Genomic DNA, 16,520 nt, shown 5'->3' with positions numbered 1-16,520 from the left:
TGCCATAGAGAGGACTGATAAAGGAGGACTGAAAGCTGCCCCCTTGGACTTGGATTTTAGGTGTACGTAGGGATCAATGATCTTATCTAATTCAGTTTAGTAAAGATGGGGGATTTACAGAAAATTTACAGAGATTTCCTGAGTTTTGAGATCTCAACATTACATTTGAAACATCCCTGATAATCAGGTTTAATTATTTGCTCTGCATTTCTTCCTAACATAGTCTCCTGAGTTCTATTGATACAATTGAGGATTTCAATAAAGAGAGATAAGTGTCACAGTTTTACTTTCCTCCAAAATCTTGGAAAAAAGAATATGATTAGCTAATTTATAACATAGGTGCCTTTGCAGAATGTGAAATATAAGGTCATTTAAATTATGGGATAATTCAGAGCCCTATTTAATTTAATTCTATGGACCATTAATTTCCCATCTTTGCTGACAGTAATAATGACCAAATGATATATTCAGAGTTCAAAATCAGAGTCAAGCTCTGAGTAGTAGAGGAGTTTTTTTGAAACTCTTTATAGATTACCTTAGTTAATTTTAGATGCTGATCATATAGTGGTTCGTATATTAACTTCTATGATATGTCTCATTAGGAAAAGGATGATCATAGGAGTTTTCCTATGGGAAAACTTTAAAAAATTTAAACCTACTTTGAAAAAGAAACTGGTGTCTTGCCGGGCATGGTGGCTCGAGCCTGTAATCCCAGCACTTTGGGAGGCCGAGGCAGGTGGATCACCTGAGGTTGGGAGTTCAAGACCAGCCTGACCAACATGGAGAAACCCCGTCTCTACTAAAAATACAAAATTAGCCGGGATGGTGGCGCGTGCCTGTAATCTCAGCTACTCAGGAGGCTGAAGCAGGAGAACCGCTTAAACCCGGGAGGCGGAGGTTGCGGTGAGCCGAGATCGCGCCAGTGCACTCCAGCCTGGGCAAAAAGAACAAAACTCTGTCTCCAAAAAAAAAAAAAAAGAAGAAACTAGTGTCTTTATAAATGATTTAGACTGGAATAGTAGATATTCTAATTTATTTTGAGGAAAATAGTATAGCAGTTAGCTAACATTGTTCATAGCTATAAATCGGAAAATATTTATATATTACAACTTACTGTTAGGAGCCCTAGTATAGCATTTTAGATTACTTTTTATGTACTTTTAGCCTGCAAACAAAGTCTCCTTCCTTTATAAGCCTTTTTACTTGACATCTGAAATAAAACACTGACTTCTAGTTCTGTTTTCTCCCTTAACAGGATGTATTACAGAGATTTATTAATTTTATCAGTTTTGGAAACTCAAAGAAACTTGCAGGCAAATGCTTACTTGAAAAATTGCCTGAAGACTTTATATAGTATCCTTAATGAAACACAGTAATTGTCAGTTGTCACAAGGTTGGTGTTGCTGACGAATGCTTGTACATAATAATACAGTCTTCCTAACAGCAGCAGCTTCATAAGAGTCTTAAAGTTTCTAGAAGCAACTTACATTTAAAAATATCTGATTAGGTCTTCCTAATGTAACCTCTCATTAGAGATCCATGGAGACATAAAAAGATGAAAACTTACAATAAATGTGGGGAAACTAATATCTATAGTTAACCTATTTCTGTAATCTGAAATGAATTTCAGCTTATAAGGAAAATGGAAATGGATTTTTAAAATACAGTTTTCAACTTGCTAATTCTTGCTATTGTGCCTGAAAATTTCAGGTGGGAAAACATTTTGCTTTCTTATCCGTTATCTTAACATCTGGTACAAAAATGCAGATCTTTTTTCACTCTTCACTTCCACCTACAGAAATTGACCTTTCATTCATATGGTATAGCTATTCAAATTTATTAATATGAAGATATTTATTACAGCATTTTTAAAACAGGGAGGCTGGGCACAGTGGGTCACACTTGTAATCCCAGCACTTTGGGAGGCCAAGACGGGCAGATCACTTGAGGTCAGTAGTTCAAGACCAGCCTGCCCAATATGGTGAAACCCCGTTTCTATTAAAAATACAAAAAAAAAAAAAAAAAAAAAATTAGCTGGCCATGGTGGTGTGCACCTGTAATCCCATCTACTTAGGAGGCTGAGGCAGGAGAATCGCTTGAACCCAGGAGGCAGAGGTTGCGGTGAGCCAAGATTGTGCCACTGCACTCTAGCCTGGGCAGCAGAGCGAGACTCCGTCTCTAAATAAATAAATAAATAAATAAACAAAACAGGGAAAACTAGAAAGAGTATCAATGTTCATCAGGAAGATATTGATTAAATAAGTTGGTCCATTATATACTGCTTTGTACACGGTAACTATTGATATAATTCTCTATGTATTAAAGAAACCGGATATATTCTTAAATTAAATAGACATGTTGCAGGACTTTATATGTAGTTTGATCCCATTGGTGTAAAATAATGGAAAAACTCATGTATATACTTAAATGTGCACAGAGAAAAAAATCATTCTTTGTTGTTTGTTTCTTGAGACAGCGTCTCACCCTCACTCACCCAGGCTGGAGTGCAGTGGGCACGATTATGACTCACTGCAGCCTCGACCTCCAGGGCTCAAGCAATCGTCCCATCTCAGCCACCCAAGTAGCTGGGACCATAGGCGCCTGCGACCACACTTGGCTAATTTATTGTGTTTTCTTATAGAGATGGGCTCTCCCTATGTTGACCAGGTTGGTCTTGAACTCCTGGACGCAAGTGATCCTCCCACCTCAGCCTCCCAAAGTGCTGGGATTATAGGTGTGAGCCACAGCGCCCCGCCAAAATCATTCTTATTGGTGGTGGTTTGTGGGTAATAAAGTTGAAAGGAGAAGCAAGAGAACATTGTTTTTACTTTTTGCTTTATATACTTTACAGTATATTGTTTTCTAAGAGACTTTTATTATTTTCATAATTGAGAAGGAAAGAAACATAAGTTCTCTGTGATAGATTGTTTGTAAAATGATTCCCTTCCCTGAATCCATGCTTGTTATTATTTCTCTCCCACTTTGCCTCTGGGTTGGGCTAATAGATTTGCTTTGGCCAGTGGGACAGTTGCAAACATGATCCAAATACTTGAAAAATGCACATTAGAGCTCGCCTTCTCTTCTGCTGCTCTTAAAACCTTGTAACCAAGCCCCATATAAACAAACCCAACCTGGTCCTGCACATTTGAGAGAAGCCACAGACCACTAGCTGTCTGAGTTGCTTGAGTGAGATCTGACTGAGACTGGCAGAACTGTCCAACTGAACTCAGCTGTAATTGCCTACCCACAGAATGATTAGCGACTACATGGTCTGTTTTAAGCTTCTTGAGTTTTGAGGTGGCTTGTTATGCAGCAAAAGTTAACCGATAAAGTCTCCAGTGGTGAGATCAGCACTTGCCCTTCTGCGTTTTTACTGCTTTATGAGATACCCAGATTGCTATTTCTTTCTTTTTCTTTTTCTTTTTTTTTTTTTTTTTTTGAGACGGAGTCCAGCTCTGTTGCCAGGCTGGAGTGCAGTGGCGTGATCTTGACTCACTACAACCTCCACCTCCCGGGTTCAAGCGATTCTCCTGCCTCTGCCTCCCAAGTAGCTGGGACTACAGATGCGTGCCACCACACCCAGCTAATTTTTTTGTATTTTTAGTAGAGATGGGGTTTCACCATGTTGGCCAGAATGGTCTGCTCTCTTGACCTCGTGATCTGCTCACCTTGGCCTCCGAAAGTGCTGGGATTACAGGTGTGAGCCACCGTGCCCGGCCCCAGTTTACTATTTCTAAAAATTAAGTAGAATGTAAGAGGGGGAGGAAATATTGTCACTGTCACAATGTACATACTGAGAGCTATGAAACCAATGAGTAAAGATCAATTGGCCGGGTATAATAAACTTTCAGAAGATTGTTTTTGGTAATAAAATGCCACAGATCATGGCTTCTGTGAAAGCGCATAAAACTATAAGGAGAGAACAGGCTAAGGTTAAATAAAGCAAGAAAGATGTTCAGGAAAGCAAAAATGCAGTATCAGGATTAAAATTCACATCAAAGACAATAGAGTAAAACTGATACTTAGACAAGATGCTGTGCCTCAGGGTGACGTGACCTCAGACTAATCCTACTGATGCTTCAAAACATTTAGCTAGCGATATTCAGGAAGAACTGGAGATGATCTCTCAGTATCCTGAGAAAATGATAAATACAAAGTCAAGAGAATGAAGATGATACAACTAAAGAAGTACCAATATTTTTGATGGAGAAATCAGAAAAGTTGCAATAGAAAAAATAAAGATGAAATTTTAAAAAACATTCTACAGCATTTGGAAAACATCTAGGTAAGCAGATCAAGAGGACATATTCAGAAAACATGCTGGTTTGAGGGAAAAATTATTTGGAGACACACAGCTGCTGACCAAGAAATAGCTCAAAAGGAAATCGTAAATTAGATGTCATGGTATTACAGGCTTGGTGAACTACCGATGTGCGCTGCACCCAGTTTATCTCAAGAAAAACATTTTAACAAAACGTAGCAGCTTGAGCTAGCCACACTGATAGGCCTTGTTTTGTGGCTTTCTCAATGATGTTTTAAAAGGAAACAGTTTCATTTGAATTATTCCTTTTCTTTTTTTTTTGAGGTAGTCTTGTTGGACTGCAGTGGTGCAATCATGGCTTACTGCAGCTTTGACCTCCTGGGCTCAATTGAGCCTCCCATCTCAGCTCCACGAGTAGCTAGCAGTACAGGCCTGTGCCACCATGCCTGGCTGATTTGTGTATTTTTTGTAGAGACAGGGTTTTGCCATGTTGCCCAGGCTGGGCATGCCCAGGCTCAAGTGATCTGCCCGCCTTGGCCCCTCAAAGTGCTGAGATTGCAGGCATGAGCCACTGCACTGACCTGTTATTTATTTTGATGGCCCCAAAAAATGGGCACAAGAAATTCTTTTTTTTTTTTCTCCTGAGATGGAGTTTCACTCTTGTTGCCCAGGCTGGAGTGCAGTGGCACAATCTTGGCTCACTGCAACCTCTGCCTCCCAGGTTCAAGCAATTCTCCTGCCTCAGCCTCCAAAGTAGCTGGGATTACAGGCGCCCACCACCACACCCGACTAATTTTTTGTGTTTTTAGTAGAGACAGGTTTTCACCATGTTGGCCAGGCTGGTCTCAAATTCCTGACCTCAAATGATCCACCCGCCTCGGTCTCCCAATGTGCTGGTATTACAGGCTTGAGCCACTGCACGTGGCCAAGAAATTCTTCTATAAAACCCTTTCCTTCAGGCAGTTAGATCACTAATAGTCTTAGACAGCCAATGAAACAAATATAATTTCCTTATTTAAGGTGACAAATATGACCAGGAAACAGTCTGGCAAGAAATACACTAAAATATTAAATGGAAATTGGTAGATCATGGGATTGTTCTTTTTCATCTTGTACTTTTTTTTCCTTTTTCTTTTTTTGTAGGGATAGAGTCTTACTATATTGCCCAGGCTGGTCTTGACCTCCTTGGCTCAAATGATACTCTCACTTCAGCCTCCCAAGGAACTGGGACCGTAGGCATGTAGTCCTACCAGGCCTGGCTAATGTGTGTGGTTTTTTTTTTTTTTTTTTTTTTAATGAGACAGAAGTTTTGCTCTTGTTGCCCAGGGCTGGAGTGCAGTGGTGCGGTCTTCGCTCACTGCAACTTCTGCTTCCCAGGTTCAAGCGATTCTCCTGCGTCAGCCTCCTAAGTAGCTGGGATTATGGGCACCTGCCACCACACCCGGCTAATTTTTGTCTTTTTAGTAGAGACAGGGTTTCACCATATTGGCCAGGATGGTCTGGAACTCCTGACCTCAGGTGATCAGCATGCCTCGGCCTCCCAAACTGCTGGGATTACTCAGGCATGAATTAGTGTGCCTGGCCTGCCTGGATAATTTTTTTAAAAATGTTTTGAAGAGATAAGGTCTCTCCATGTTTTCCAATATGGTCTTGAACTTCTGGGTTCAAATGCTCTTCCCGCCTTAGCCTCGCCAAGTGTTGAGATTGCAGGCATGAGCCATCATGCCCGGCTAATTTTTTCTTAATGTATTTATTTAAAACTTCTTTTTCAAAATAACATATCTATATGCATACATGCACAATTATATGCTTGTAAGTAAATAAAGGAGGACTTTCTCGGAATGAAGACCTAGGTTATTTGGAATAGAAGTGGAGGAGACTTACTCTATACATACCTTTTGTGCTCTTTGAATTTTATACTATATGTATAAATTACTAATTCAAAAAATGAATTAAAATATAACCTCATAATTAAAAACATGAGTTTTACAAGGTGAAATAATATAAAAGGGCTTACACTGTGAAGTAGTATTGTCTGAAACATCCCTCTCACCTAGAGTCCTCATTGTTCAGAGGCAATCACTTTTGACTCTTTCTGATTTTAGTTTTCCTGGCATTTACTTTCATTTCTTAAATATACTTTTATCACTCTTTCTTGGTTTATTAATTTATACATTCTCCTTTGATATCCTGCCACAATAAATGAAAATTTCATTTACCTAAAAGCTACTCCTTTCCCTGCCCCATAGAAATAGTAGCAGGAAGGCCAGGCGTGGTGGCTCACGCCTGTCATCCCAGCACTTTGGGAGGTGGAGGCGGGCAGATCACGAGGTCAAGAGATCGAAACCACAGTGAAACCCCGTCTCTACTGAAAATACAAAAAAATTAGCTGGGCGCAGTGGCGGGCACCTGTAGTCCCAGCTACTTGGGAGGCTGAGGCAGGAGAGTGACGTGAACCTGGGAGGCGGAGCTTGCGGTGAGCCGAGATCATGCCACTGCACTCCAGCGCCACTGCACTTGACAGAGCAAGGCTCCGTCTCAAAAAATAAAAATAATAATAAGCAAACAAATAAATAAATAAAAGAAATAGTAGCAGGAATAAGAATACTAATAGCAACTAACATTTATTAGTGCTTACTTTATGCCAGGCCTCTTTCAAGTGATTCACACATACCGTCTAATCCCCACCATACCCTCTGAATTTACGTTACCACTATTCTCGGTTTTCCCGTTATTCAATTTATTTTATTTATTTATTTTTAAGACAGGGACTCCCTTTGTTGCCCAGGCTGGAGTGCAGTGGTGCAATGATGGCTCATTGCAGCCTCAACCTCCTGAGCTGAAGCAGTCATCCCCCCTCAGCCCCAGAGTAGCTGGGACTACAAGCATGCCCCTGGCTAATTTCTTTTTAAAGTAAAAACAAGTTTATTAGAGAAGTAAAGAAAGAAAAGAATGGCTACTCTGTAGGCAGAGCAGCCCCGAGGGCTGCTGGTTGGCTAATTTTTAAACTTTTTTGTAGAGACAGCATCTCACTTTTTTGACCATGCTGGTCTCGAACTCCTGGCCTCAAATGATCCTCCTGACTTGGCCTCCCAAAGTGCTAGGATTGCAGGCTTGAGTCACTGTGCCTGGCCCATTATTCATTTTATTAGTCATATTGTCAGCTACCGGCAGCACACTTTTTTTTTTTTTTTTTTTTTTGAGACGGAGTCTCGCTCTGTCGCCCAGGCTGGAGTGCAGTGGCGCGATCTCGGCTCACTGCAAGCTCCGCCTCCCGGGTTCACGCCATTCTCCTGCCTCAGCCTCCCGAGTAGCTGGGACTACAGGCGCCCACATCCTCGCCCGGCTAATTTTTTGTATTTTTAGTGGAGACGGGGTTTCACCGTGGTCTCGATCTCCTGACCTCGTGATCCGCCCGCCTCGGCCTCCCAAAGTGCTGGGATTACAGGCGTGAGCCACCGCGCCCGGCGAAGCACACTTTTTAAATGCTAATCATAGATGATAGTATTGTCTAATTTTTTTGTGTTTTTACTAGGTGCTGTATATTGTTCTCAGCTCCTTACCTGTATTAACTCACTAACTCTTGTCATCAAACCGATGGTCTAGGCTCTATTATTATTATTCCCATTTTATAAATGAGGAACTAAGGCATAAAGTTTACTCTGTGTAAGATTGGGTAGACAATTAGTGGTACCAAGCCAGCCTGACTTCAAAACCCAGTCATTTAACCCATCCATACACCGTATTGATGGTGTCCCTTTGATTCCATTTTGTAAGGTAAATTTTCATTCCCACTACTTTCATCATCTTTTTTATTTTTTCTTTGTTTTCTTTGTTTCCTTCCTTCCTTCCTTCCTTCCTTCCCTTCCTTCCTTCCTTCCTTCCTTCCTTCCTTCCTTCCTTCCTTCCTTCCTTCCTTCCTTCCTTCCTTCCTTTTTTTCTTTCTTGTCTTTCTTTCTTGTCTTTCTTTCTTTCTTTGATAGAGTCTCACTCTGTTGCCTAGGCTGGAGCACAGTGGTGTCATCACAGCTCACTGCAGCCCCGACTTCCTGGACTCTAACGATTCTCCTGCCTCAGCCTCCAAGTAGCTGGGACCACAGGTGCATGCCACCACACCTGGCTATTTTTTTTCATTTTTGCTAGAGACAGGGGTCTTACTTTGTTGCCCTGGCTGGTCTTGAACTCCTGGGTTCAAGCAGTCCTCCCATCTCAGCCTCCCAAAGTGCTGGGATTACAAGCATGAGCCACCACACCCAGCCTCTCTTCTTTTCTCATGCTTAGTTTTGGTCAGTTATAACTTCATGTTTTTATTTCACGGAACATAAAATTTATTTACCATTCTATAATCATAGTTAAATATTTTGTGTTTGATCTATACATGGATTCTAAAAGTTGAAAACAGATAATAAACAACATTTTGACATATAACTATGTAAATATTGTACATAGCAAAGCCAGGAATTGAGAAATGATCTTCCCTTCTCTGTAGTTCCAGTGTATATCATAAATGAATTCATCCTTACATTCACATTCAGATGGATCACTCTTTTTTACACTATTTGTTTTGGGGGTTGGTTGGTTTGTTTTGAGACAGGTCTTGCTATGTTGCCCATCCTAGAGTACAGTGGCATGATCACAGCTCACTGCAGACTTGATCTTCAGGCTCAATGAATCCTCCCATCTCAGCCTCCTGAGTAACTGGGACTACAGGTGTGTGCCACTACACCTGGCTAATTTATTTTTTATTTTTTATTTTTATTTTTGTAGAGACTGTGTTTTGCCATGTTGTCCAGCCTGGACTCGAACTCCTAGGCTCGAGCTGTCTGCCTGCCTAGGCCTCCCAAAGTGCTGGGACTACAGACAGGAGCTGCTGTACCCTGCCCTGTTTTTCTTTTGTAAACTCTCTGGGTTGAGTCCTTTCACATGTGGTTCCTTTCTCATGTTTTCCAGGTTCCAGCTTTCTTCACTCTTTTATATGGAAGGCACTAGGCTGGACATTTGCAGTTTGCCCTTCCAGGTCTACTTTTTTGCTTCTTCTCCTACCCTGGGAGACTAACCTTTGTAGGCTGCTCCAACTGATACTTTTGCCCTCTGTCTTCCAGTTGGGCTCCACCAATGGAAAGGGTCAGCAGGAAGTTGGAGGGCAGGAGTAGAGTGAGCACAGATGTGGATTTCGCCAGCTCCCTCCCTTAAGTTTTGGGAACTGCCCGTTCCCCCTGCTGCACCAGGCCTAAGGGATAGTAACTTAGCCACAGGTCCTTCAAGTGTTCCTTGTTGGTTTCCCTTGACTCTGTTCACATCTTTGTAGCCTCTTTGTTAAACTCTTCCCAGTGACCCACTTGGTGGGTCATCTTTTTCCCGCCAGGATTTTGATTAGTGGGAAGTAATAATATTGATATTTCTTCATCTAATAATGATATTTCTTCATCAAGTGTTGTTCTTTCAGAAGTTTCTTGAAATCTCTCATCTACTGATTGCCTCCCTCTCTTTATTTCTGTATGGAGCCTCGAGAGAGAAGATAAAATTACATGCTCAGTCCATCATGTATTGCTTTTTTAATTATATTACTCTTTTTAAAAAGAACATCTTTATTGGGGTATTCAAATATCTTATAAGTTACCTTTAGGAAGTATACAACTCAGTGGTTTTTAGTATCCTCACAGGTTATGTGCAGTCAATTTTAGAACACAGTTTAGTCACTACAGTCAATTTTAGAACATTCATTATCCCCAAAAGAACCCTGTACCCATTAGCAGTTATTATCTTTACTTTTTAAATGTGGGAAATAAACCTACATAAAAGGACCAGAAAAACGTGATGCTCTTGAGCTGTATAAACTGACTCCAGCCTACCTGTTATGCCTTATTTTCTTTGTTGTTGTTATGCCTTATTTTCTGCTAGTTCCATAATACATCATTTATTTAATTCAGGCTATTTTCCTACTTGTGCTACAAAGCGTTATGAACTTATAATTGTCAGTTTTCTAGACTCCTTATTACTTTTATTCAGTGTCATGTAATTTAGTATTTATTTGCAGTTTTTTCTACATATGTGATCATATTTTCTGTCTATTAAACCAATGATCCTATTAATTGAATAGATCACTTTTCACATTACTTTATATGGCATTCATAATTCTTAGCACTTGATAGAATAATATTAGTAGACTGGGTGCAGTGGCTCATAACCTGTAATCCCAATACTTTGGGAGGCCAAGGTGGGTGGATCACCTGAGGTCAGGAGTTCAAGACCAGCCTGGTCAACATGGTGAAACCCCTTCTCTACTTAAAAAATACAAAAATTAACCGGGCATGGTGACGGGCACCTGTAATCCCAGCTACTTTGGAGGCTGAGGTAGGAGAATTGCTTGAACCCAGGAGGCGGAGGTTGCAGTGATCTGAGATAGCACCACTGCACTCCAGCCTGCGCAACAGAGTGAGACTCCATCTCAAAAAACAAACAAACAAAAACAGCATAATATTAGTAATCAGGTTTTCTTCTTCCATTGAGTGTCTTCACAATACACCTTGCCTAACAGCAAGGTAGGTGACACCAATAGCAAGATATCCCGATGGTGCAAAAGGAAAGCTACCCAGAGGCTGGGCATGGCGGCTCATGCCTGTAATCCCAGCACTTTAGGAGGCCGAGGCAGGTGGATCACCTAAGGTCAGGAGTTCAAGACCAGCCTGACCAACATGGGGAAACCCTGTCTCTACTAAAAATACAAAAATTAGCCGTGCATGGTGGCATGTGCTTGTAGTCCTAGCTACGCAGAAGGCTGTGGCAGGAGAATCACTTGAACCCAGGAAGTGGAGGTTGCAGTAAGCTGAGATCATGCCACTGCACTCCAGCCTAGTGACAGATAGAGACTCCGTCTCAAAAAATAAATAAATAAATAAAATAAAATAAAATTCATTTTACTACTCAACATTTGAGTGTTTTCTCTGTTTTAAATATTTCTGTAGACGTTTTAGTTATAGGGATCAATATAAATACAGCCTGTACTTCTTTTCTTAATTGAAAATAGTGCTAGTGGTGGTCATAGGGGTACTGATTTAGACAGAGTTGAATTAGCACAACAAAGGTAGACAGAAAAACTCAGAGAAAGGGGTAGGGGTCCCAGAAAGAAAAACATGTATTTTACCTGGTAACCCTAAATAGAAGAGACTGGCTCTAAATTGTTCATCTGTGAATCTGCTGATGGTACCTAGGGGTCATTGTACTGTTCTCTCTACTTTTGTGTATGTTTGAAATTTTCCATCATAAAAAAATTAAAAGATATAACTTTAAAAATCGATACCTTTCACAAAAACAATGAAAATTTGAGACCTTACGGTAATATGAACCAGGAAATATAGGACCTTTATGGAAAGAGTTAAAAATGTATTTAATGACAATGTTTGTACCATAAATGGAAAGAAATGCTATTGACAAAATTAGAAAAAATACAAATTCCCCAAATTGATCTCTAGATTTATTTGCTTACCACTAAATTCAATGAATGTGTTGCTCCTTTTTTTTTAAAAAAAAAATTAACTTCAGTAGTACAAATCTTGTGAAATGTTGTTGACTCTTTATAATTTGATTCAAGTTAGCTCCATGTACCAATAGCCATACCCTAAATTCTTTGAGACACGTCTGTCTTCTAGACTTTATTAGAGATACCTTGAGTTTATCATGTTTCTACAAGACAGCCAAATTCTTAAATACCTTTCCCGAATCTATTTTGTCCCACTGAAGAAAGGTACTTGGGGCCATCTTCTATCTGTTCACAGACTTTAATGAAGAAGTTTTGCCCTTGAAAATGAGGCTGAATTGTAATTGGCATTTATGGGTGGCATTTCTCAATTATATCTTTTACAGTTATGCAGTAGTAATTGTTGTATCGTTCAGTCTTGTAAGTTCTTGAATTTCTGAATTTTCTCTTTTTCTTTTCAACTCCGCTTGCAGCTAATTCTTTTCTGAGTCCATCTTTTTCTCCCAGTATTTTAAGTGTAGCCAATAGCATCCAGGGCTAGCAACATACTGTTTCCCAACCTCTGTGTATAAATCAGCAAGTTCATTAATCATATTATCTGCTTTCTCAGTTTTCTCAGGCAAATGCAGTGTTACCATTGCATTAGATAGGTCATCATTGTTTCCAGCCTTCAGTAACAGTTACTTGCTACTCAGTCGCAGTTGCAGGTGTCACGTATGTTACATGTTTGTTATGGCGATAACCTACTCCTGTTAACAGTTTCTGGACTAGCTTTTCCTAAGTAAGGCTGCTGTAACAACCCTCACATTGTATGTAGTGCCTTCCTACAGTAGAGAGATATTTCTAGCTCCCATGTTAGCTACAAGTTGTCTGTGGTTTTGGGGCTCTGTTAAATGTGTCTTAGTGTTCCAGACTGAGGAACAGCCCTGTCTTTGTCTTAGGTCAGAGGGAAAATTGAAAATGCCGAAACACTCAGTGCTCTTCATCTTCTCGTGAGATATGATATAAATAACTTACAATTATATTTCATTAGCCAAAGTAAGTTAATATGGCCAGGCCCAATGTTTGTATGGTAGGGAGTATTTGCCTCTCAAAGACTGTGCTATAGGCCAGGCACGGCGGCTCAAGCCTGTAATCCCAGCACTTTGGGAGGCCGAGACGGGCGGATCACGAGGTCAGGAGATCGAAATCATCCTGGCTAACACCGTGAAACCCCGTCTCTACTAAAAAATACGAAAAACTAGCTGGGCGAGGTGGCGGGCGCCTGTAGTCCCAGCTACTTGGGAGGCTGAGGCAGGAGAATGGCGTGAACCCGGGAGGCAGAGCTTGCAGTGAGCCGAGAAGATCGCGCCACTGCACTCCAGGCTGGGTGACACAGGGAGACTCCGTCTCAAAAAAAAAAAAAAAAAAAAAGACTGTGCTATAAGTCACCAGATTCAAGGACAGGGTTGTATATTTATCTTATAGGGAGAGGGTAGAATAGTGTAGAACAGTAATACCATCTACATATCCATTTCTAGGTATATTTTCTAAAGCAGTGTTTTTCAAACATTCAGCTGAGTTCTTAGCTGAAGATAAACATTTGGAAGGTGTCAGTATATAAGTGAGTGTGAATAAGATCACCCAGGAAAAGGGAAGAGAGTACCAGAAACCTCATGGGAGAGACATCTGCAAAGAACACTAAGAACAACCTGTCAGAAGTAGGGAGGAGAATAGGAAAAGAGCATGTCCTGGACCCTAATTATAGAATTATTTCTGCTCCAAAAAGTGTAACTTTTTTTAAAAAAAGAAAGCCTGAATGCAAGCATTTTACATCTGTCTGGTTTGTACCATCACAAGACTTAATTTCCAAATAGCATAAGAAGTTTAATATTAATATATACTCATTTACTATTACAGAGATTTGCCACAATATGGACAGAAGCAGTGGCAGTCCTATTTTGGAAGAACTTTTGATGTTTACACCAAACTCTGGAAGTTCCAGCAGCAGCATCGGTAAATGAATTTCATAGTTAAAGGAGAGCAAAGGCCTGTTTTGTATTACTCACAGTTTTTTGTTTTTTTTTTTTTTTTTGAGACGGAGTCTCGCTGTGTCTCCCAGGCTGGAGTGCAGTGGCGTGATCTCGGCTCACTGCAAGCTCCGCCTCCCGGGTTCACGCCATTCTCCGGCCTCAGCCTCCCAAGTAGCTGAGACTACAGGCGCCTGCCACCACGCCCGGCTAGTTTTTTTTGTATTTTTAGTAGAGACAGGGTTTCACCATGTTAGCCAGGATAGTCTCGATCTCCTGACCTCGTGATCCACCTGCCTCGGCCTCCCAAAGTGCTGGGATTACAGGCTTGAGCCACCGCGCCCGGCCTACTCACAGTTTTTATCTTCACTACTTCAGTGCTTTTTATCATGGTGCTTTTTCTTTTTTTTTCACCAAAGCAAAGGTAAATCTTGGTGCTTTTAAAATAACATATTTCATCTTTATAACCCAAATGAAAACAAATTTATTTCTTTCCTATTTATTTAAGATTTTAAAATGTATGGCCAGGCATGGTGGCTCATGCCTGTAAACCCAGCATTTTGGGAGGCCAAGGTGGGAGGATTGCTTGAGCTCAGGAGTTTGAGACCAGCCTGGGCAGCATGGCTAAACCCTATCTCTGCAAAAATTAGCCAGGTGTGGTGGTGTGCAGCTGTAATCCCAGCTACTCAGGAGGCTGTGGCACGAAAATCACTTGAACCCTGAAGGGGGAGGTTGCAGTGAGCTGAGATTGCGTCACTGCACTCCACCTTGTGCAACAGAGAGAGACCCTGTCTCAAATAAATAAATAAATAAATAAATGAAAATAAATAATAAAATAAGTCTGGGTGCAGTGGCTCATGCCTGTAATCCCAGCACTTTAGGAGGCTGAGGTGGGTGGATAACTTGAGGGTCAGGAGTTCAAGACCAGCCTGGCTAACATGACTAAAAATACAAAAATTAGTTGGGCATGGTGGTGCACACCTCTAATCGCAGCTACTCAGGAGACTGAGGCAGCAGAATCACTTGAACCGAGAGGCAGAGGTTGCAGTGAGCCCAGATCATGCCACTGCACGCCAGCCTGGGCAACAGAGCCACACTTTGTCTCAAAAAAAAAAAAAAAAAAAGTAACATTCTTGTCTGATTTTTAAAGACAATATTATATGTGGAATGGTTCAGATCAGCTGGAGCATAGGTAGGATGATTTATGGTTTCATTCTAAAATACATGTTTATTGGCCAAAGTAGTTTCTTTTTATATTTCAACTTATAAATAGACATTTAATAAATGCTTTTTAAATTTAATGGAATGACTATGTTGAAATCTAATGAAAAATTCATTAGCTTTGCTGAATTGGATGGTATTTTATCCTATTGAATTTACAGATTTGATTAGTTTTGGAATTTATAGACTCTTATTTCTATTTTCTTGTATCCTATATAAAACAGACAAGTCTTGGATAATCGGTATGGCTTGAAGCGCTGGCAAATAGGAGAAATTGCTTCCAAGATTGGGCAGCTATACTATCATTATTAGTAAGTAAATTACACATGGAAAGAGTCAAGTGTTGTCTGATTAAAACACAGCATGCAGAAGTATACATAGTATACTCATTGCTAGGCATGAAAATTGTGAGTTACAAATGAAACCCTAGTAGTTCGGGCCAGATTGATCAAGACAATGTTGTGCAATAACCTTCCATAGTCAAAGTACTATTTGTTTTAAAGGCTTGCCTCCCAAACACTTCATTTGGTCAGACTCATTTATAACTTAAAAATTTGATCTTGGTTTTAGATAAATGATTAATACTAAAGGATTTATTGTTCTTAAGCTTCACTTGTCTTAATAATGTGTAGCATTATATTGTAACTTGTATGTATGAATGAATGATTTTCAGAAGGATACTTTAAAAAACTCATATTTGCAGGATATGTTTGAAAGATATTTTTTATTATATCCTTAGAGCACTAACATCTGTATAGTCCCATCCCTGAGCTCAGAAAACAAGAAAGATCCTTTTAGGAATCTAAATCTCATTATCCCAAAGTGATGATCAGGTATACAATAAAAAAGGCTTGGACCATTTGTAATCTAAAAGGCAATAAAATGGCTGGGTGTGGTGGCTCATGCCTGTAATCCTAGCACTTTGGGAGGCCAAGGCAGGTGGCTCACCTGAGGTCAGGAGTTTGAGACCAGCCTAGTGAAACCCCATCTCTACTAAAAAGACAAAATTAGCCAGGTGTGGTGGCAGATGCCTGTAATCCCAGCTGCACAGGAGGCTGAGGCAGGAGAATTGCTTGAACCTGGGAGGCAGAGGTTGCAGTGAGCCGAGATCATGCCATTGGCACTCCAGCCTGGGCAACAAGAGTGAAACTGTCTCAAAAAATAAAAAATAAAAAAGACAATAAAACTTCTTCCATTTCCTACATTTTGGCGTATCATTCCAAATTCCCACCATTAAAATCACTCTTTTGGGTAGAATATTTTCTTAAAAAGTCCCTTGTAAAACTAGAAATGTGTTTTCTCGGGTAGAAATATTTTCTTAAAAAGTCCCTTGTAAAACATAATTCATTAACATCCCCTGAAGATTAATATGGATTAGTGCATTCCTCAGTTCTGTGAGGAAAAAAATTAAAGACATGGGCCAAAGGACTGTATGGATTTGAGGAAGTGGCCTAGTCCTGGGAGATAAGGATTTCACTGGATGGAATGCTGTTTGAGTCACTTCAGAGAAGGAGGGTAATGTGTAATATGGGTTGGCATCAAAAAAGGCTTG

The 16,520-nt window shown here is 40.4% G+C and overlaps 1 protein-coding gene across 8 annotated transcripts in view; it reads left to right on the top strand.

Annotated features, from left to right (window-relative positions):
• The window catches only part of LOC105464087 (suppressor of cancer cell invasion), a 199,955-nt gene that overhangs the window by 105,653 nt on the left and 77,782 nt on the right, over window positions 1–16,520 (top strand). For all 8 annotated transcript variants that reach the window (XR_011612866.1, XR_011612865.1, XR_011612864.1 and 5 more), the window contains 2 exons: window positions 13,638–13,733; window positions 15,193–15,279. Coding sequence is in view for 4 of the 8 variants with exons in the window: in XM_071078326.1 (XP_070934427.1) it covers window positions 13,638–13,733; window positions 15,193–15,279 (183 nt within the window). In the remaining 4 variants the exon portion in view is untranslated. The remainder of the gene's footprint in view (window positions 1–13,637; window positions 13,734–15,192; window positions 15,280–16,520) is intronic.

This window comes from Macaca nemestrina, chromosome 14 (genome assembly GCF_043159975.1).
Source record: "Macaca nemestrina isolate mMacNem1 chromosome 14, mMacNem.hap1, whole genome shotgun sequence".
Taxonomy (NCBI): Eukaryota; Metazoa; Chordata; class Mammalia; order Primates; family Cercopithecidae; genus Macaca; species Macaca nemestrina.
Note: the sequence above shows the minus strand (reverse complement) of the source record. Positions and strands in the feature narration are given on the sequence as shown.